Source organism: Ambystoma mexicanum, chromosome 6q (assembly GCF_040938575.1).
Source record: "Ambystoma mexicanum isolate Mex_15411 chromosome 6q, UKY_AmexF1_1, whole genome shotgun sequence".
Classification (NCBI taxonomy): domain Eukaryota; kingdom Metazoa; phylum Chordata; class Amphibia; order Caudata; family Ambystomatidae; genus Ambystoma; species Ambystoma mexicanum.
In genome coordinates this window covers 1,614,940,181-1,614,961,937 of record NC_090937.1, presented here as the reverse complement: position 1 = coordinate 1,614,961,937, position 21,757 = coordinate 1,614,940,181, and the positions used below count along the sequence as shown (strand labels likewise).

Sequence of the window (21,757 nt, the reverse complement as noted above, 5' to 3'; positions counted from 1 at the left end):
CAAGGACCATGCCGATGAATGTGGGGGCACTAAGGCAGACATAGAAACATCAACTGAGACACTTAGGGCAGAAATGGAGAGAGGCACAGAGACGCTAAGGGCACAAATGGAGAGAAGCACCGAGAGCCTGAGGGGGGAACTGCATGCGACGTCCAAAGACGTATGTGCCGAACTTGCCGCAGTGCGCCGTGTGCTCACTGAGCTCTCGCAAACCCTTAGGGACATGCATGGACGTGAGCAGGCAGACACATCATCCGTTGCAAGTTCCGTCCAGGGCAGCCCCCAACGTAGATCTGGAAGGAACCTGCGCTCCACAGGCAGGGGTGCCCCTGATACCCGCAGAGGGGGCTTGCAATAGCGACAGCCCACTGACAATGAGCATCTTTGGACACTGGGGTTCGGGGGGGAGGTAGGAGGGTGGAGGGGGTGTGTTGGGCTCACTTGGGTGGCGGGTCGATAGGGTGTTCAACATGACATCACATATGCCATATAAAGTGCACGATCAACCAATGAGATGTGTGGACATTGATTTTTGTGTACTAGGCCATCATAGGCGTACAGTCCATATTGTGCATGTCCCAGACACGCACAGTGCCACGAGTCCCGTGTCCATGTATCAGCCACCAGGCGTGAGTGCTAGAAGCATACATCAATGAGATGCTGACGAATGTCACGGGCCTCCGGTGCCTCGCAGACTCCATGAGGTGCTGCCACATCCCCACCCTCATCATGACCATCATCAGGTGCTTGCAGTTCTGCGTCAGGGGGCATGGGCACATTTCTACGTACGCACATGTTGTGGAGCATGACACATGCCATCACCATCTTTGCAACCTTCTCATGGCGGTACAGGAGTGCCCCGCCAGACCTGCTGAGGCAGCGGAAACGAGTCTTCAGTAGGCCGAATGCCTGTTCAATGACTACACGGGTACGTGAGTGGGCATGGTTGTAGTCCTCCTCATGCTGGTCCCGTGGGTTCCGGACTGGTGTGAGGAGCCATCTCTTCAGTGGATATCCAGCATCACCTGTATGTGGACGAGAAACCTATGATGTGGAATGCCATTGATACGTACGCACACCCCCCCCCCCCTTCCTGCCAGGTCATTGCCAAATCACATTCCCCACATAATCATGCATGTAATGAGACTCACCGAGTAGCCAGGATCTGTTCCCTGCGTGTCGCTCCATGTAGCGTGGTATTGTAGAGTTCCTCAAGACCATAGAATCATGGGTAGATCCAGGGAATCGGGCACAACAATGTGTAATGATCCTGTTGGAGTCACACACCATTTGTACATTCAGGGAATGAAATTGTTTTCTGTTGCGGTACTGGGCCTCCATTGCATGTGGGACGACCAATTCCACATGGGTGCAGTCGATGGCACCAATGCAACCCGGTATGCCGGCAAGTGCATGGAATCCCACTTTTGTGTTGGTAATTTCCTGCTCCGAGCGTGGTAGAGAGATGTAGTCGTCTGCGTGCTGCAGGAGGGCATCGAGCACTTGCAATAGTGTCTGTGAGAACAGTGGCTGAGAAATGCCATGCAACTGTCCGACTGTGTGCTGGTAGGTGCCTGTGGCCAGGAAGTGGAGTACAGACACCACCTTCAGTAGGGGTGGGATGGCGGTTGGGCTATCTATCATGCTGACAAGGTCAGCCTGTGTCATGTCCACAATGGCGGCTATGGTGTCCCGGTCCAGACGGTAGAGGGTGTGGATCTGCTCATCAGTGAGGTCGAACGGATGTGCTCGGAGGCGTGGGATTGCGGGCTGCCTGCGTGGTGGTAGTGGCTGTGCTGGCGGCCCTTGCTGGCCCTGCCTTGCCCTCCTCCTCCTCCTGCGTCTCCTTCGTGCGGCCGGTTGCAGTTGGTGTTCGTCTTCTTCTTGGAGTTGGAGTAGTTGCAGTGCTATCATGTCCCCCAGGGCCAACATCGCGAGTCCTGCCGGTAGCATTTCGGTGTGGTTGTGGGAGGAGACTGGCTGTGCAATTTATGTGTTTTCAGGCTGTATGGCCTCCACCTGTGGTGATTAATTCCACCTGTGCAAGCTGCTCTCCCCTTTGGCCGAGCACGTCCCGCGCACAACGCTGCAAATCTGGGAATGGCATCTTGCTATTGCAATCATGTATTTGTACCCGATGGCCGTGTAACATTGGTTGACATGTTCATTCTGCTGTGGTCCCATTGTTGCACATACTATCTGTGCAGTCGCGAACAGACTTGTGAAGGGTCAGTGGAACGTAGTACTCGAGTAACGGTGGGCCCTCATGCATCACTTTACCGAGTTGCAATGACGGGCGGGGCGTCCCATTTGTGGGTGAAGGCAGTTGACATTTTCACACACAGCCGCACTCGATGGAATAATTAGTGATTTCAAACGGCCACAGATGCCTTTTCGGCGTGATGTTGCAAATGTGGAATTCCAAGGGCGGCGCTTTCGGTTTCCAGCTAGCGGCGAGGAGATGCCCACAGGTCTGACTGCAAATATAACGTTCTGTTGTTCAATGTCCTTGAGACAGGGCCCATGGCGAGGGAGCAATGATTGATATGAATAGTTTGGGATGCGCAATTGCTACGTGGGCGATGAGGCCGGCCGTTCCCAGATACATGTTACTTCACAACACCGGAATTACGGGCTGGGGCACTGTGGATTTTGCAGGCTGCATAACGCACAGACTCAATGGATGTTTCTAATGTTATGTGAGTAATTATTCAGGCGTTTTGATTCCGGGATGAGGGAATGATGAATGGATGCATGGGCAGGTGATTTGATACAGAGTTTGCCATGTACAGGGCTTCTTGGGATCTATCCGCCTCCCCTACGCTATGTGATGCAGGGCTGCCATGGTGGGACCATCGTCTATCTGGCCTTGTTGAGCCCTCCCTGTCTCGACACGCCCTCAGACACTTGTGTCCATGCACATTAACATTCCCATCTGATGGATTCTGTTTTGACAGACGCATGCACAGGTACACTCGTTTGTGATGGTGTTTGCACCTCGATATAGATGGTTAGGAGTCGCAAGTGGTTTTGGGGTGGTGATGATCCTTTGGAGTGGGCTAGCATGCATATGGCTGTGGGTTTCGTGTGATCATTGAAGTGAGTTGTTGGAATGTAGTTCTGATGGCCATTCTGTTCTTTTTCTTTTCTTTTGGTTGACAGGTATCTCCTCCCCTTTTGCCACTGCCATCTGTATGCCACTCCTGCAGATGGGTTTTACTCCCGACACCTGCTGCTTCGTGTTAATCAGTGGAGCAGCATTACGATCTTATGGGACGATCGCCAATGGCCCACATGCCCTTACGCTGTACTGGTGGCTCGGAGCAACATTTCGGCCTTTCGGCTGGACTAGTGCCTCCCCATTGGGACGGCCCTGCGGTTCTGTGCGCTTCCATGTTGCCTTTTCGTACGTGAATGTGGCTCTGTGTACCATGAGGGAACAGGACGACACACAAGTAGTGGCTGGTCATTTCTTGCGGATGCAGCCCACAATGGTGATTGGTGTTTAGGAGTTCATGGCCTGATGGCTGTATGGGCTTGGTGACTTTGATGTGCATTAAATTTCTATTCTGATTTGGCCCGTGTAGCGTTTTTCTTTGCAAGTGATGTGGCATATGCCTATTTGGGGGGCGATATATTGTGAGGAGATCTGCATTGGGTTCCAGCTTCGGAGTTTAGTTGCGTGGTACTGTACTGGGCGCGTTTGCCTACTAAGCCCGTGAGGTCAGGGATGGGGGCTGCCAATATGACAGTTTGAATGTTGTCATGCTCAGGGGCGGGGGATTGGGTTTTGTGTAACAGATGCCGGTCAGCCAGGTGGACTGGTGGAATGATGTGATTCTCGGAATATGACTGGTCACAGGTGCCTGTGTTTGCGTGCGTTTCTTGGTGGGGGACTGTGGTCATGTCCATTGGGATGGCTTCTGTGTTCGTGCCATCTGTGCCCTGCAGCTCCCATTGGCCCCTCTTGTGTTTCTTTTGTTCGTTGCCATGCATGGGTGACTTGTACATTTCAATGGTTGCATTGTGGCTTCATTGCACCTACGGGGAGTTGTACTTTGTGGGCAGGGAGCGGTGTACAGGCACTCAGTGGGGCCGTTTACGGTTGATTCGCGATGCCGTACTTCTCACCATGGCGGAATGGTACATTACGCCATGCCTGATGGCGTTAGGTACATGTCCGCTAGGGTCGGAATTGGCGTACCGTTGCGCCATGGTGGTGTTTGCGGTTTGGCATGGCGCGCGCGCGCGTGCTTGGTGCAGTTAGCGTTGGCGTTCACTACGGTGTCGCTAATGGCTTCGTACTTTGCGGTGACGGGTCATAGTCGCACCGAGCGCTATTCGATGGCGGTATTGCATTTCCGCCATCGTTTTCCGATTTCCGCAAGGGTCGTAATGAGGGCCATTGAATTTTGTTAAAACTTGTGTAGTCTGTGCACAAGCGAAAAGTCAAGTTGGGAAGCCGCATGGTTTATTGGAGCCGTTACCTGTTCCTCCTCGTCCTTGGCACACAATTTCTATGGATTTCATAGTAGATCTCCCTCAAGATAAGGGTTGTACTACCATTCTTGTTGTGGTCGATCTTCTTACTAAAGAAGCACATTTTTTACCAATAGAGGGAGAGGTTACCGCGGAAAAACTGGCTCATAGTTTTTTGCAAGGTGTAGTTCGACTACATGGACTCCCAAGTCAAGTTATCTCTGACAGGGGATCTCAATTTATTTCAAAATTCTGGAGGGCCTTCTGTAAGAAACTTGGAGTGGAAGTTAGTTTGACTTCTGGGTATCATCCGGAAAGTAATGGACAAGTGGAGAGAGTAAATCAAGAATTGGAGAAGTTTTTAAGGTGTTATTTACAAGCTAGAGAGGAATGGGTGGATTTGGTGTGGTTGGCAGAATTCTCTTACAATAATTGTGGAAAAGATGCTACTTCTATGTCCCCTTTCTTGTTGGGTCGTGGGTTTCATCCTCGCTTTCTGAGTTTTGAGGTGTTGGAGGAGGATTCAGGGAATCCTAGAGTGGAAGATCGCTTGTTGATAATGAAAAATAACTTGGATAGAGCAAAAAAGGTTCTGGGAGAAAATAAGTTGAAATATAAGAGATATGCCGATTTGAGAAGAAAAACTGGTCCTGAATATAAGGTGGGAGACTTAGTTTGGCTTTCTACCCGATACCTGAAAATTAAGGGGAAGAATAAGTTCAGTCCAAGATTTGTAGGCCCTTTTGAGGTAGAGAAAATCATCAACCCTGTGGCAGTACGATTGAAATTACCCAAGCAGTTGAAGGTACATCCTACCTTTCATGTTAGTCTTTTAAAACCAGTTTGTTCAGGAGCTAGATTCAGAACACCACCTTCCCCTGTGATTTTGGAGGATTCATCTGAGGAATTTGTGGTTAAACAAATTTTGGATTCTAGGAAAGTGAGGGGAAGATTGCAGTATTTGATTGATTGGGAGGGATATGGACCGGAGGAACGCTCTTGGGAAGATTCAGTTGATGTACATGCCCCCCGTTTAGTTGCTAAGTTTCACGCTAAATACCCACACAAGATAGGCCCAGAGACTGGGCATTAGGAGGGGGGTACTGTCAGGTTTCCTTCTCTTATTCAAGTTTCCTTTTCATTATTTATCCTTTTCAGATTAGCTTTGTGTGGGTGGGAAGTTTTCCATTATAGGTGGTTAGGCCTTAACTTGATGATTCAGAATCCTGGTTCTGACCCAAGGCAAGATGGAGCCTCACAGTGACAGCTCTGATTGGCTAGAAGACAATGCTGAACAACAATGAACATTCTAAACTGTCACTCTGTGCCTTTCATCATCAAAACCCCATCTGAGAGGACGTGTTCAGTGGCTGCTCCTGCTTTAGTATTAGGCCTGGTGGATTTTATCCTTCAGATCTCAGCAGTTGAGCGGCTACTTTCTTGGGGGTTCAGGAGAAGTCTTCAGCTGGCAGGAATTCGTTTTGGAAGATAGGAAAAGCAGGAAATCTTTGTGAATTCGCTAAGGAGATAAGTGACTTTATTTCTACTGTAAATCTGTTCATCTTAAATACAGTCTCCTTGAAAATTCGTTAAAAGTAGTGTTTCAACTAAAACAATTGAACTATCGGTGTGTGCTTGTGTTTCCAGTGCGGTGTTCCTTAGCGCGAGATTTTGACTCTAACGTGCGTATTCAAGTGAGCGCGTGCTTTCTAGCGTTTGTATTCCGAGCGCGAGCAGAGGTTGGTCTCGTGCCATTTTAAAAGCGCGTGTGTTTTATTGCGCGAGAGATCCTTTTCGCCAAAAGCTATACGCAGCGTGAAAACTACAAAGCGCGTGTGAAATACAAAGCGCGTGTGAAATATAAAGCGCGTGTGAAATACAATGCGCGTGTGATTTTTAGCGCGAGTATAAAAAGCGCGTGTGAAGTATAAAGCGCGTGTGAAATACAATGCGCGTGTGATTTTTATCGCGTGTGTACAATGCGCGTGTGAAATACAATTCGCGTGTGAAATATAAAGCGCGTGTGATTTTTATCGCGTGTGTACAAAGCGCGTGTGAAATACAAAGCGCGTGTGATTTTAAGCGCGAGAATCTGTTCGTCGCGTGCCTTGTGAGTGCGCGTGTGTTTTTTCCATCGCGAGTAATTTTGCGCGTGACAATCACTTCGTTGCTTTTGAACTCAATAGCGCGGGTGTTCTTATTTCGCGTGTCTCGCAGGAGAATATTATTGCGCGTGTGGACCATTGCGCGTGTGAATTGTTGCGCGTGTGGATTTTTTGCGCGTGTGGATTACTTGGATCGCGCGTCTTCATCCGTTTGCGCGTGTTCTTCAACCAGGAAGATTTCTATGTGAAGTTCAACGATTAATGGAAATAACCTGCGTGTGCAGTTAGCACGTTTTTTCCTCTTTCTTCAAGGATTCAAAGACTCAAGATAATTATAAATAGTTTGAAAAGTTTTGATATTACAAGAAAGAACATTTTAAAGACAATCTAATTGAACTACCAGTGCAAGTTGGAAAAAAGACAAACAAAGAACTAAAACTTCCAGTTTTGCCTAATGTAAGAAGTTGCTGGGAATTTCTAGTATCGCAAGTAAGAGAGATTTTCAGCTTCTTATCCGCTTCTCTAAGAAATTTCAAGAGAAGAACCAGGTAGGATTCTCAATTATTAGTTAAGGATTAATTACTTCCCATTCATAAGGTTAAGTAAGTGAATTAAGAAAGTGTATATGTTATTCTTTATCCTCTGCAGGTTCAGCACTGATTAGCCTTGACGCAGTCTGCCTGGTGTTGTTTTGTTGTCCCATTCCCCCTTTCCCTTTGGGGTGTAGTTTACAGAGCTGTATTGAAAACTAGTTCTGGGAAATACATCTCAGGGGGATTGTCGGGGGTTCAGCAGCTTCCGCGGATACAGGACCTCTCAGCCTGACAGATGTTCAGAGACAGGACTACCAACATGTTGATGCTGTAGCAATTGTGATAATGCTAGAAATATGAAACTTCACAGGATTATGCCCAGATGTCATGTGCATGTATGGAGAAAAATGTGGACAGATCCGACACTGGGTACCCCAGCAAAAGCGTGAAAAATTGTCAATTTTGAACCAAAGCTTGCACTAAATGAGACTCGGACGGATACGTGCTCTATTAAATCTGTAATGAGAATATGTATTATTAGCAAGTTGGTGATACTGTAAATATGATTTATGTGAAAAATAGATTTACAGTACTGAAACAAAGGGGAGGTACTCCATGGATTGTAAAATGCAGCATCACTATGACACTAGACTTCCTTCTCAAATCAGGAGAGGGGAAAGACCTTAACCAATAGGATTCCTAGAGGTTATGCTTAGTATAATTCAGCCTACCCACCCCTTTGGGAAATACATAAATAGGGACAGTGTAGGACCTAGAGGGACACAGATTCACCCATCAACTGACTTACTGGCGAAGCGCTCTGCAGGAGAATCCAGATCCAAGACTCCAGAACTCTGAAAGCAGAAGGCCCAATTCCAAAGCTTAACCCTTCTCAGCTGGCCTTTAAAATCTTGAAACCTGATGGTGCACACCAAAAATTGAACAGCCTGCGTGCTGTTTCTGCTTCTTGCCAAGAACCCTTACAAGAACCCAGAGATCCAAACCACTAGAGCAGTGCTGTAACCAGATAGCTGTAACCAGAACCAACCCGTCAGATCCAGTCTAGAGGCTGTGCAGAGACCAGAGGGTCGTGCTGAGTACAGAACCGGGTGCCTGAAACCTGTCCGGTGGGCTAGCAGAATTCCAGTCCAGAACCCTTTGACCCGATACTGACGGGCCTATTCCAAACCATAGTTGTGAGTATCTATAGCATAGAACTGTCCATAGCCAATCTCTTATCCTTAGGTAATCCTATCCAAACTCTTCTATCATATCCAGAACTGCATTGTAGAATCTCTCTTGTTTTTCTGAATCTTTCCCTCATCCATATAGTCCTTTGTAAATTGTAGTGATGAATTCATCTTTGCGCTAATATATTTGCTGAAGAAAGACAAGTGTCTTGGCGGGCAAAAGTCAGAGCAGAGGCGCCGCTGTTCTGGTGGCTGTCCGTTGGTATCTTGCATCTTCATAGCCTCCTTAGTGTAAAGAATATCTGTTTGTAATTTCAAAAGCACATCTTTCATTTGAAAATCTTGACTCTTTCTGCGAAAAATCGACCTCTACTAAAACCTCTAACTTCCATACCGTACATGCTAGAAACGAAATTTAAGTGCCAAATTGAAAATCGCATTCCAACTACTTATAGTTTTGCCTCTATCGCGTTTCTCCTGCGCGGAAAAGTATGCCGTAGATTTGCATTTGGCTCAATTTCAACACGTGTACAACAGCTATTCTTTGCATCCGACCTCAGAACTCAGTTTCCAATCTGCTAGTTATTTAATCATCATTGCTAGTGTTTACCTGAAACTATACAAAGCGGCTCCCACTAGATTTGAATCCAATTTAGAGAATTCAATTCATTTTTCCGTATTTTTCCCATTCATTCAAAACCACATTCAAAAGCATTTGACCTGTTTTGAAATCATTCCGGTTTCTCTCTGCTTGTTGGGGGGCAGGTGGGGAATTGGGATTGATATTGTATTGGTTGAGATAGTATATTCCTTAAATCTGTTTTCTCTCCTTCCATTTCTATATTGCATATTAGGGGGGATTGAGTCGTATCAGGGGGAAAGAGTGACATTGCATTTGATTGAACCCACATCAAGTATTATTCCATTCTTCATTATTTTCCTTATCCATACTCATTCTGATTAAAGAGATTTTTGATTGTTGTGATATGACCCAATGCTGATCATTGTATAAATATGAATAGTGTGATATCTAAATATTGTTCAAATTCATAAAAGTGTGACATATATCTTGTTCAAATTCATAAAATAAATCCTTTTAACTTAACAAAAAAAGCCTGCTTCCTGATTCAGTGTGACCGGGGGTATTCAAAGAGAGGGGTGTGATAAAAGGGTACAACATTCAGAAATAAAAGAACTTCTAGACAAAAATATATAATTAAGGCTTTCAATTGTGCATCCCACACTAGGCATTGACTTAGGTGAAGTGCTGGGTTGAAATCACTTACATATGATCTAAAGAATAGGGAGGCACTGTTTAAGACCATTCAAAGGATACAATGCAATCCGTCCAGAAGTTTTAGTGTGGGTCTAATACAATCACCCAATTGTTGGAGGTGGTGTGGGCCACTGGGCTCTCCTTCGGCCACATATTTTGGGCATTTCCACATATGGGAAAGCTTTAGAATGCAGTTATTACTAGGCTGAAAAGAAAATGCTCGGAAGTACAATGGAGAGCAGTCCTATGCTTTTATTATTTGATAAATATATTGACTAGCGTTTAGATGGCAGCTTAAAGGTGAAGCTGCTTCAGATTGCATTCTTCATAGTCTTGTGGGCTACATTGACCCACTCAACAGAATTCTTATCCATAACCAAGCTGCGCTTTGGCAGTCAACAGCAAAATGGCTGCACTGACTCCTTGGGGCACCATTGCGTCAGAACTGTGCCTGGCAGCGAGAAATGTATGGCTGCACCATCTTGCCAAACACAAAATGGGAGAGTTGGAACCGGGAGCACAAAGAGAAAGGTGCCAGTGTGTTCTTACATGTACAAAAGAAGGGGAGTGAAAAAGCATTAGTCCCTGGCACGCGCGGTGCAAAGGGAATACTGTGTGGTGATTGGCTCATTTGCGAGCCATACCACACGGTATTCCCAGTTACGCTGTGTGTGCCGGCTACTCTGTTCCCGGTGAGGGGCGTGACAGCCCCTCAACCAATGAGGAGGCTCGAAACGGGGCCATCCCCGCTCTGAGCCTCCCCGCGGCTGAGAGGCTGCCTTCGCCCCCCGCCGGGGACACGGTTAAGTCTTTTTTTTTATTCCCTTCCCTCCCACCCCCACCACCCCCAACTTACCTTCTTGTTCTTGCGTCCCCAACGGGAGACGAGGGAAGCCTCCAGCCGTGTGGAGACTCGGAGCGGGGGCCATCCCCTATGTTTCAGCAATTAGTACCCCGGTCTAACGGGTCGAGGTACTAATGGCAATAAGACCCTCGGCGGTCGGCCAATACCACCCACGGTAATGCCCGGGGCTTCGTTAAGGCCCGAGCGTACGGTCCCGGGCATTACCTGGGGCGGTATGGGCCCGTCGCCTCGGGTCTTATTGCCACAGTGCTGCTTTGCTGCAAACCCACAGTTCCCATTAGAAAAGGGAAATATTTATATTAAAAATTATGCCACTCTGATGCTTTTTCCTCCAATTCCTCATCACACTATTTTATTAAGGAGACTCTGCCATGCCCATTCACATTGTGCTCCAGCAGACAAGAGCAGTATCCCTGAATGACCGGCTGTTGTTCAGTTCTGAAGGAATCAAAATAAGCTTTACTTCAGCCACACGGTATACGCTTTACTTTTGGGATACAAAATATCAAAGATCAATGCGTCGAAGAGGCCCTGGCTCTGGGCTCATGTCGATTTCAGTACATCTGTGTTCAAACAAATTGCTGCATACAAGGAACTAACTATGGCTACAAAACAATGTGGAAATGCAGAGGGAAGAGACAAACCGAATTTGCAAGGAAAATGTCAGCTGGCTTCACATGTAATAATGGCCTTTTGCAAACCAGAAGAAAAAAATGCCTGTTTTAAAAGTACCATGTTGAACAAAAACGTGTCTGTGCCTAGCAATGTAAAGGGGTGTGTTGCTGTGAAACATAGGGGATGTTTCATCAAACAGATTTGTTTTGATCCAGAACAAAATAAAATAAAAGCAATTAAACTGTACTGGCGGGATTTTGCAAGATCCAGAACATGTTTTTCCCTGCTGGCTAATCTAAGGCTTCCCCCAAAAGGAACCACCATAAACTTACAGGACACTTGGCTGATAATTACTAGGTTGGAAAACTTTGACTGACCAAGACAAAGAAAGTTCACATACTCAGACTTCGGCTGGGCAGAGGCCTCTCACAATAGAAATTCTGGGACACGAGGATGTGAAAAGGAAAATCACACCTCCCTGTGACTTCTACAAGAAGCTTCAAAGAAAAACTCCACCATGACAAACCCTAGACTTAGGAGGGAAGCCTGGAAAGGCATGACCATATTTGGAGGACAATGCTAACCATTTGGTTTAAACAGCTATTTTATTAAGAAACTTTTCAGACTTATCTTTGTAAGCGGACTTTGCAGGAATTTAAAAAATGTAAGACATTGTAGCTTTCACTGCCATATTGGGAATAGAAATGGCAGAGAATTGGATATTCCACAGAAAGTATACCTGATGCAACTGCGAATTCAATGCTGACATGCCTAATGATAATCCCCACACATGCATAAAGTTATTTCACCCTAAAAATGACCAAAGATTATTAGAAGGGCGAAACAATGTCTTACAGACTGCAAGGTTGTACTGGCATGTGCTGCATAAATTATGTAAAACAAAAGAGTTGATGGCTGGAAGGTTTAGAATAAATCTTGACCTCTGGCATTGCTCTGGGCAACCCTCCAGACCATCGTTCTTCGCCTGCCAAGCCATTACAAAAGGGGAAAAACCATATGCAAATCAGGCTTGGTCCCACCCCCAAAGGGGTAGTCCAGCCCGAACTGCTAGGTCACATCCCTTTTGCACAAGACCACAAGCATCCCCAGACATGTTTCAGCCTTGTTGGGAGTCATCAGTGAGGAGTAGCTTGGGTCTCTAGGCCCAGCAGGCAAGGGACCCACGTCTGGGCATACCCTTCACACTCGGGGTGACAATAGCAAAACAAAAGAGTTGATGGCTGGAAGGTTTAGAATAAATCTTGACCTCTGGCATTGCTCTGGGCAACCCTCCAGACCATCGTTCTTCGCCTGCCAAGCCATTACAAAAGGGGAAAAACCATATGCAAATCAGGCTTGGTCCCACCCCCAAAGGGGTAGTCCAGCCCGAACTGCTAGGTCACATCCCTTTTGCACAAGACCACAAGCATCCCCAGACATGTTTCAGCCTTGTTGGGCGTCATCAGTGAGGAGTAGCTTGGGTCTCTAGGCCCAGCAGGCAAGGGACCCACGTCTGGGCATACCCTTCCCACTCGGGGTGACAATAGCAAAACAAAAGAGTTGATGGCTGGAAGGTTTAGAATAAATCTTGACCTCTGGCATTGCTCTGGGCAACCCTCCAGACCATCGTTCTTCGCCTGCCAAGCCATTACAAAAGGGGAAAAACCATATGCAAATCAGGCTTGGTCCCACCCCCAAAGGGGTAGTCCAGCCCGAACTGCTAGGTCACATCCCTTTTGCACAAGACCACAAGCATCCCCAGACATGTTTCAGCCTTGTTGGACGTCATCAGTGAGGAGTAGCTTGGGTCTCTAGGCCCAGCAGGCAAGGGACCCACGTCTGGGCATACCCTTCCCACTCGGGGTGACAATAGCAAAACAAAAGAGTAGATGGCTGGAAGGTTTAGAATAAATCTTGACCTCTGGCATTGCTCTGGGCAACCCTCCAGACCATCGTTCTTCGCCTGCCAAGCCATTACAAAAGGGGAAAAACCATATGCAAATCAGGCTTGGTCCCACCCCCAGACGTGGACCCCTTGCTCACTATTCTTAGAGAGGCACAGATCCACCCTACTGATGAGGTCCAACCAGACCGAAACACGTGTCTGGGGTTTCTGTTGGTACTCTTGTTCAGAGGAGAATTGCCTAGCATTTCGGTGCTGGACTGCCCCAGGGCAGGACAAAGACTGATATGTGTGGGATATTTCTTCTCTGTGAAAGATAGTGAGCTAAAGACTCTGGGTAAGTCTCTCGTAACCAGGACTAATGTCTGGCAGAGGGACTCCCAGGACCCCCCTTGTTAATTTGCATAAATTATGTAACCTGTGTATGTAATTTGTTAAAATGCTACCACTGTACAAATGCGCCATTCATGGCAAAACTGGATTTTAGCTAAAATAACTGTGGGAGGGTCTGGACATTGTAAAACTCACATCATAAATCTGACGGCATGCCCTTGAAACCCAACCAGCTGAGAGCAAGGCGTCAACCATTACCCCTAACCAATCCAGTTGTTTAGGAGGCATGCTCAGCTAAGGCCTGCCCCACCATATATTTCTATGATGTCACCATGCTTTATATAAAGGGTGGCTGACCCACTCTTTCCTGAATTGCCTGCGCCTGCGTTCCTGATTTTTCACTTTCACCTTGCCAGATTCTAGATCACCCTGCAAAGGCCAAAGCATTGCAGATTCCAGATTCCACTGCAAAGCCAAAGCATTGCTGACCATCCCAGCAAGGCTTCAATACAGAGACCTCAGATCTAAAAATCCCAATAACCAAAGGGAAAGCTGTGGTGAAGCTTCCTGAAACTAGACCGGCTTTTTGCTCACTAACTGCCTGCCCTGCATACCCGCTCCATCCCGCTGAGGCGTCGCTGTGCTGTGACAAGACCTTTGCCCGGCTGTCTTTTGGCAGGAGAGTCCACCGTCCAGTGACCCGAGCCCTGGAGTCCAGAACCCGGTTGACTGTGCCTAATCCCAAATTTAAGAGCAAACTGAGTATCCACATCCCATCACACAGTCTACCCCATCTTGATTTTTGTCTTTGTTCCACTCTCTAAGCAGCCCTATCCATATCCTGATAACTTGTCCAACTGTCAGCATTCTCTGTGCACCCCATCCTTTATCTCCAAGCATTAGAGCCACTTTCCTCTTCATTTTTGTCTTCATAGATCATAAGTCATTAGCCATATTTTGATTAAATTAATTTTCCCTAAAGAAAAGGGGTACACTGCGTGAAGGGTTACAACTGCATCCTAACATTTATATTCACGGGTGGCGTTCCTCTTTTCTTAGCCATTAAACCTAGTTTAAGTAAAATTTGCCTTTCAGTTTAAAACCGATTTTCTCTTTTTAACTGCTCTATTTTTCCTAAAAACGAACCTCATTCTACCTTCCAAGTCTCTCCCAATTCACCACCTATAGCTCTACTTTCACCTCTATATTGTCCCTGTGCTGTGCATCTATTATCCTGCCCACAAACCGCATTCCAATTCAGTGTTTTTCACCCGTTTTTTGCAAAAAACGTTTTTTACATTTAAAACTGCAAACTAGAAAAATGCAACTTTTCCATGTGTGAATTTGGCTGCGCTGGGTTTTCCATTTCAATCTGCTTTGTGAACTGTAGGCTTTTGTGATACTTTTCCTGATGGTTGCTAGTGATATAACATCCCTGATACTGTGATAAAACATATGCATATCATTATTTAAAAACATATATAATTATTTATCAAAATCCGAGTGTCAATTCAGGCCTTTGCAAAGGGTTTCCCTCTTATTTTTGTTGCTTTTGTTTCCTGCCTCTTATCCCCAATTACCTGCTGCTTCTTTCTATCCACTTAGAATTTGGTTTGTGGGTGGAGGGAAAATTGCAGGGGGAAACCTTAACTTGGGTGGCATCTATCCTAATTCAAAAAAGTGCTCATATTCAATTGTGCTTTGGGTATGTTCATGTAGGAGGCTAACCAAGTGTAGTTTAGTAGTTTGTATTGTAATTATCACCCCATGGGGATTGCTGCCCAATATGAAAAATGTGTGTTATTTTTGTGAATTTTAAAGTAAATAAAATGGTATTTTCAATCAACTGGCCTGGTTCTAGGTCCATCGTGACCCGGGGTATTTGTAAAACGGGGTGTGAGACGGGTCGGGTATCGGCTCAATGTGAATTAATTGAAATTAAAGAAAAAGCATTCCTATTGAGCGCCACCTCACAGGATAAGACCAAGTGTCCAGGTCCAGTGTGTGACGCCCGATTGGCATCCTTAACACCTTGAAAATCTATTCTTTAGAAGTCGCATATCACCCCAGAGTATTGACATGAAGTAAAATGCTAGCACAGCAATGCATATTGTTATAACAAAAGATATTGACCTTAAAAAAAAAGAGAAAAATCATGGTTGTCGGTGGAGAATTGAGGATAGATTTGTCACTAAAGGACGTAAGAACATGTGGCCCTCTATATGGATGGATCTCTGTTGGGGTGGAAGGCACCTGTAGCATGAAACTATTATTTAGTGTATGTTTAAAGGACTCTGTGATTATGCTTACTTTGCATTTCCTATTCTTTTTATAGAGCACGCATAGATAAATAATTGAATATTAAATGGAATGATGTATTATACCAATGGGTCATTTTCGTACCCAGTTACCTTAAGTGGGAACACGTGGGCCAGTCTCGTAATGAGCTCACTACAGGGGGTTTTGAACAGGCATGTTCTAATAGACTACATTTAGACGGAGATACTGCACTCTTGTCTGGTTTCTATTCATACCTACTAACGTGGCTCCTTTGTTCATTACTTTGTGCTGCTTTGTATGTTCAAAACGATTAATAAATGCATGAAATACAAAAAAGGCACCCAAGGCCAGTTTGAAGGCCCGCATCAGCAGGCGGTGCACCCATGTCTCTGCGGAGGACAGGGCCGTTGGGTGGAGGGTGGTGAAGACATTTGCCACAAGCTCCACCTAATGGCCTTAGGATGCTCTGGCTGTCATGATCAGAGCCCACGCAACAGTCACAGCGCTTGCAAGAGTCAACAGCATCTGGGGGTTTCCCACAATCCTTGCATGGTTCAAATAGGCCTTTGTGGATATGATAGAATAGCGGTGGCATGTTGCAAAAGTAGCAGGTCATGGGGCACAGGGGAACACTGGCATCCCAACCATGAAGTCACTTCTGGACTCATGTTTGCCTACCAGTAGCAGAGCTCATGCCTGCCAGCAGGGCATCTCCTGGGGAGGAAAAGGTTGCCGTAGTCAGACTGTTGCCAGTAAACGTTAAGGGGGGGGTGAAAAGGGGTCGCCCTCTCACCTGAGGATGGTCTCTGGGGTGCAGCAATCTTCGTATGGGACACAGAAGCCCACCTCGTGGCCCAGGTTCAGATCCATCTCATCGGCGACCCGCAGCACCAGGCTGAGTGCAGCAGGGCTGTGCGGCTGCGTGCACGCCACCAATCCATGAATGTATTGCATGGACAGGGCATACTCCGCACACCACTGAGGGATCTGCAAGACACAAGAGAACATCCATGAGGCAGACGCATGCTACTTGCATTCTGAGCGATTATTCATGTAATAAAACATGGTGAAAAAAACAACTTACACATTTGGGCAGTTGCAGATATATTCATTTGTAATGCCAGATTAGTTATTTGTTTATTGGATATTCATAAGGCCCTAATGAGAAGCCTGGACATAAAGACAGGCTGGGGGAGGGTCCAGGATGCAGATGAGAGAGCTGGGGGAATGAGACGCAAGATAGGTGGTGTCCCGAGTTTCAGTGCAGCCGTCCAAGCCTTGTTCCGCTCACTTCTGGAGGATGGGAAGACTGTCTCCACAGGAGTGGCCGATGCCACCCTGTCTCTTCTGAAAGCCACCGGGCATGCTGCAGCACGCCCCACCACAGGACAAAGAAAATTCAAACACATCACTCCCTTCAAGGAGGTTTACTGGCTACCCCTTCAAGCACGCAACATGGTCAAGGCAGCCTGCATTAACCTATCAATAACTCTACCTGCCCAAGCATCACCTGTCAAGTAGTCCATCAAAAGCACCACTTTTCCTGGCCCGGCTCCAAAGTCTGATTGTCACCAGCCCTGCCAGCCCTGTGCCAGCCTTCCCCAGGGGCAGGCTGTGAAGGCAAGGGTGAGCCAGTTTGCTGAGTGTGTATACTGTGCAAATGTTTGGATCAGCAATACTGCTTAAAGTAATGTACGAAACGAATCCATATCGGAAATCATTGCAGTTATAGTCAATAGGTCAGTCTGGACTACAACTATGGCGATAATATCATTATGTAAGAAAATAGGATGAAGGACAAATCAATAATGCATATCAAACACAAAAACATCCGACAAAATAACATCCTAAAACAATATGGCTGAGCAGGTTTCCCTCACTCGGTCACCAACAACCAGATTACCTAGTTAAAGTGCTTTTGTTTCGGTTCTTAAAAACATATCTTGGCCCTATGGTTCTAAATGATTTCTAATTCACAAGTGAAAGGACCTTTGAGACTGTGTCCGCAGGTGCCAAGCGCTGGAGCGAATTATCCCAGGATTCAGGGGGGAAGTGAAAGTCCCCACTGAGAAAACAGGAGAATCATTAATCACTGGTCCTTCATGCGAGGAATGGCTTCTTTTACTTTTCTCTGGCTCGGTTTTTGCCAGCCAACAGGAGAGATCAGTAAAGGCTGGCAACCACCATTACCCCACTGCAGCGCTTAGAGGCTCAGTGTAGACACAGTGCTGATACTGCTCCCAGTTTTTCCGATGGTGCCCGCTGATGTTCCTGCCAAGTAAGAGCCTTCAGGAATGTCCTGCCGACGAGGCACTACTCTTTGACCACCCCGAGTGAAACCGGCAGGGAAATTCCTGCAACCCATCACCACCGGATATAAAACAAGCACATTCCTAGATTCCCATGGAGGGATCCTGCTTCTATGGTCTAGGATCCTAGGTATATTGGATTGTCCGACCAAGTTAACCAATTCTTCTCACTGAGATGTCCTCGAAGACGCAAATACCTCCCATGTCAAAAGACCCCAGGACTCTTACGGTCAGGGTACACCAATTGGCTTGTTTGACCGGTTTACTGATTTCAGTGAGGTCCTAATGGATTCCATGTTAAATTCAATACTGAAGGTCAAACATTGGACTAATGTGTGAGTAGAACCCACATATAGTCATAGCTACTGCACGTCTAGAAGAACAAGAGCGGATTCGATTGTGTGAATGGGGTATTCAGCCATACAGAGAAGCAGCGCACTAGTCACTTAACAGTCAAAAACTCACAAAATAAAAAATAGGGACTAAAACACTCCCAACCAAAAATAGGAAACAGCGGGCCCATAAGCGCATATTGCCAGCTCCACCCACATACAATCAATTCGGATCAGTGCGACCAGAAAAGCAGTGTCACAAGAAGAAGAGCTAACATTAAAACTACATGAATAGAAAAGGAACTTTAAGCAGGTTTTATTTTGCAGAAATTAATAGGTGCAAAGTACGGACTATAAAATAGGGATGTGAGCGACAACTGTTTTTTTTTTACTGGCCTGAAAACAATACCCCTATTGCAAATGGAATTAATACTTCAATACTTAAAAAAATAAAAAAAAATTAAAAAAAATACTCTGCACTTCCCTCAAGAGCCACACTACACTTAGAAGGCTGGTGCCTATATATTGGAAACACTAGTGGTGTGGCACAAAGCTTCGAGTGATGCCCATCTGGAAGCTGTTTGCGAGAAGGACCTGGTTGAATGTGCAAACTGCCAAGAGCCTCCGAACAGCAAAACTATTCCCCGGTATAGACTGTGCCAGATATCTTGTGTTATGAAAGAGTCTATGAAGCAAGTCACCCTTCTTTTTATCCAGCTAAAACATTGGATTGCCCACATCTGTCCCAGAAAGCCTTTCTGACCAGTCTCTCCAAAGACCCAACTCAAAAAAGGAGGAGCACTAGACAAACGGTGCATTGAAAAACCATAAACCCTCAGGTCTTTTGCTTCTAAAGTAGTAAGAAATGAGCCAACCCCCCTCATCTATACGGCCTCTACTGGGCAATGTCTGTGCATTCCTAACATGAGGTCTGCAATGCACCCCAACCATAGTAGTTCTCCATCTTCCCTTGGCAGCACACAAGCATCAGCAGGGGCTTTCTAGCTGCCCTCCTTGAAGATCTGCGTCTGTCTCAGAACCACTGCTGGATCACCAGAACACTGGAACCACCGCCAGTGACCCGCCATTATTTTCAGGACCCAATGGCCTACTGTGAGCAGTTAGAAATTGACAAAAGATGCCAGGGGGTAAAGATCTTACACCTCAGCTCACTTGCAAATGCGGCTGGGTGGTCGTGAAGAAATAATTAGCCCAATCATTAACATTGGGTCCCAAACTTCTCACTGTAACCAGCTCTGCCAGTCAAAGGACGACTGTCTCTCCTACCATTCCTTATGAGACTAAGATCTGGATGAGGGTATCTAGACCTTATTGTAGCCCGATGCACCCAATAATAAAGGATTATTAAAAACCTATTATTCTAGAACCTTAATTGGTGGTTGAGCCAACCAGCTAAGGCAAGACAAGCCCCTTTACACCTTCAGACTCTCTGAAACCAAGTTTTCACCTTTAACCTGAACCAACCCCTTACTTACCTTGAACGAGATGAAGAACATATCCCCATAGAACCCTGCACTTTTGTCTACCACATTCCACCGAAAGGGGAAGGTTCTAATCTGTACACCACAAATGTCACAGTTTAGCGTGGTAATCCCATGCCCCAAGGATTGGGCTGGCAGACCCCTGCCTTGGATATGGTCAGAGGCGAGCACAGGAGGCTGGAAATCGGACTCTGTTTCAGGGGTCGAAATGGAGCTTCGATGAGCATGAGCTAAAAGCAACTTGTCTGTACTGGGCACCCATTGGGCAGGAGCCACATTAGTAGTCTGAAATTGGAGACCGTTTCATCAACACCAAATAAGGTTACCTTTTAAAGTGAGTTATCCGAGGTGTAATTCCCCTTGAAACGCGAAGCCAGGTGTGAAAGTTACTTACCAGTAACACTAGTATTTGCATCATCCAAGTAAGAACTGTGAAGCTGCTTCCCATTTCACTACCAGCATCAAGGGTGAGTGTGCTGGTTACTGAATATTAATGGCCACTTACTTTTGTGGCTTTTTAAACTGCAGAAAGATTAAAAGCATCTGGATCTAAAGCAGATGAACGCTGCATATCCTCAATTGTCCAAACGGTGCGTGTATCATCAATAAAGCCTACAGGTACTGCATTACTACAGAATTTCCAAAGCTACACCAATAACCTAAACACAGACCCGAATTTAGGACAAGAGAGTACCAACTTGATATCGGTGACCGATTCACGTGCTGCATCTCGACACCTTCTACAATACACGCAACACCAAACACGTGATCCCAAGCAAAGGCTTACCATCCCCTCATAGCACTGGTTTACAGCCTTTTAGTGTCAATTCTGTGGAAGATTAAGAAAACGTTATTCACCATAGTGACTGATGTACTACTCCTAAGACTTAGTTCACTTTCCTTTATACTTGTGGGATATTCCGTCCTTCGGGACGGAACTGAAGCACTTTTTGGTTGCATCTAAAAACAACCCCAGCTCAAAGCCTCCTCGGAAGCAGGAGGCCGCCTACTCCCCCCAAGCACCCCCAGGGATTCACTTAAGCATGACACATTTTAGAACCACCTAATAGCCAAAACTAAAGAAGTGGACAAAGACTAGACTAGAGTTCAGTAGTTTGTAAAAGGGTTTGAGACGGATGGGGGAAAATGGCACTCGCACACAATTGCAAGAATTCGCCTGCTCGAGTAATCACACACATGGACAAACCCATTATGCCGCTTCCTAAGTATATGCCCATTGCAAACAAGTTATTAAAGAATCCCTTTTAAAAAGGCGTTCATTAGGCAAACATGCAATCAGCATTCACAATTATATTCTGAACAATGATATCTATCTCATGTGCTTAACGGAAACTTGGCTAATAGACTCGGGTTAACCAAATATCGATTTGGCCACCCCTATTTTTTTTTAATGTTTTATTGGTTAAACAAAAAAAAAATTAAACCTTTAACATATATCCATACATCCAACCCAAAAAAAGAAAACACAAAACATCTTTGTTAATTAATGTCAGAGCAAAATGGGCCAGTAGCAATTTTCCGGGTCCCTTCTCAGTATTCAGGATTATCAGCATCAGGTTGGGACGATAAGAGTTCCACAAATTTGAGACCATCGATTGTCTGACCCATTTTATCGGCCGTCTTTAGTCTTTCCCAATATTCCTCCTCTGTATTTGGGTTAATCAAAACCACATATTTGCCCATGCTCTGTTCCCTTTGATCTCTTAATTCAGGACAGGACAGCATCAAATGCCTAATAAATAGTCTCCAATGTTGCAGTGTCTCTGCAAAATCGGCAACTAGCTTCTTGGACTTTGCTCTGTTCTCTTAGTAATTGCAGATACATAGATGGCAGGATATCAAGCCTGCATCACATCAATACATCCCTATAATGAGATGATGGAAATTCTCTCATGCAAGGGGGAGGATTGTTCAATGTGTTTCGTTCCCATACGATTCTATGGCAGAATGTATTCTGTCTTTTTAGTGTTTGGGTTCCATCCCAATCCTTTTCCTGAAGGGTTCTTTTTGCCTC

The 21,757-nt window shown here is 45.9% G+C and overlaps 1 protein-coding gene across 2 annotated transcripts in view; it reads right to left on the bottom strand.

The window, feature by feature from the left end:
• The window catches only part of DQX1 (DEAQ-box RNA dependent ATPase 1), a 512,398-nt gene that overhangs the window by 272,187 nt on the left and 218,454 nt on the right, over positions 1–21,757 (bottom strand). For both annotated transcript variants that reach the window (XM_069632365.1, XM_069632366.1), the window contains exon 3: positions 16,373–16,566. In XM_069632365.1, the coding sequence (XP_069488466.1) occupies positions 16,373–16,566 (194 nt within the window). The remainder of the gene's footprint in view (positions 1–16,372; positions 16,567–21,757) is intronic.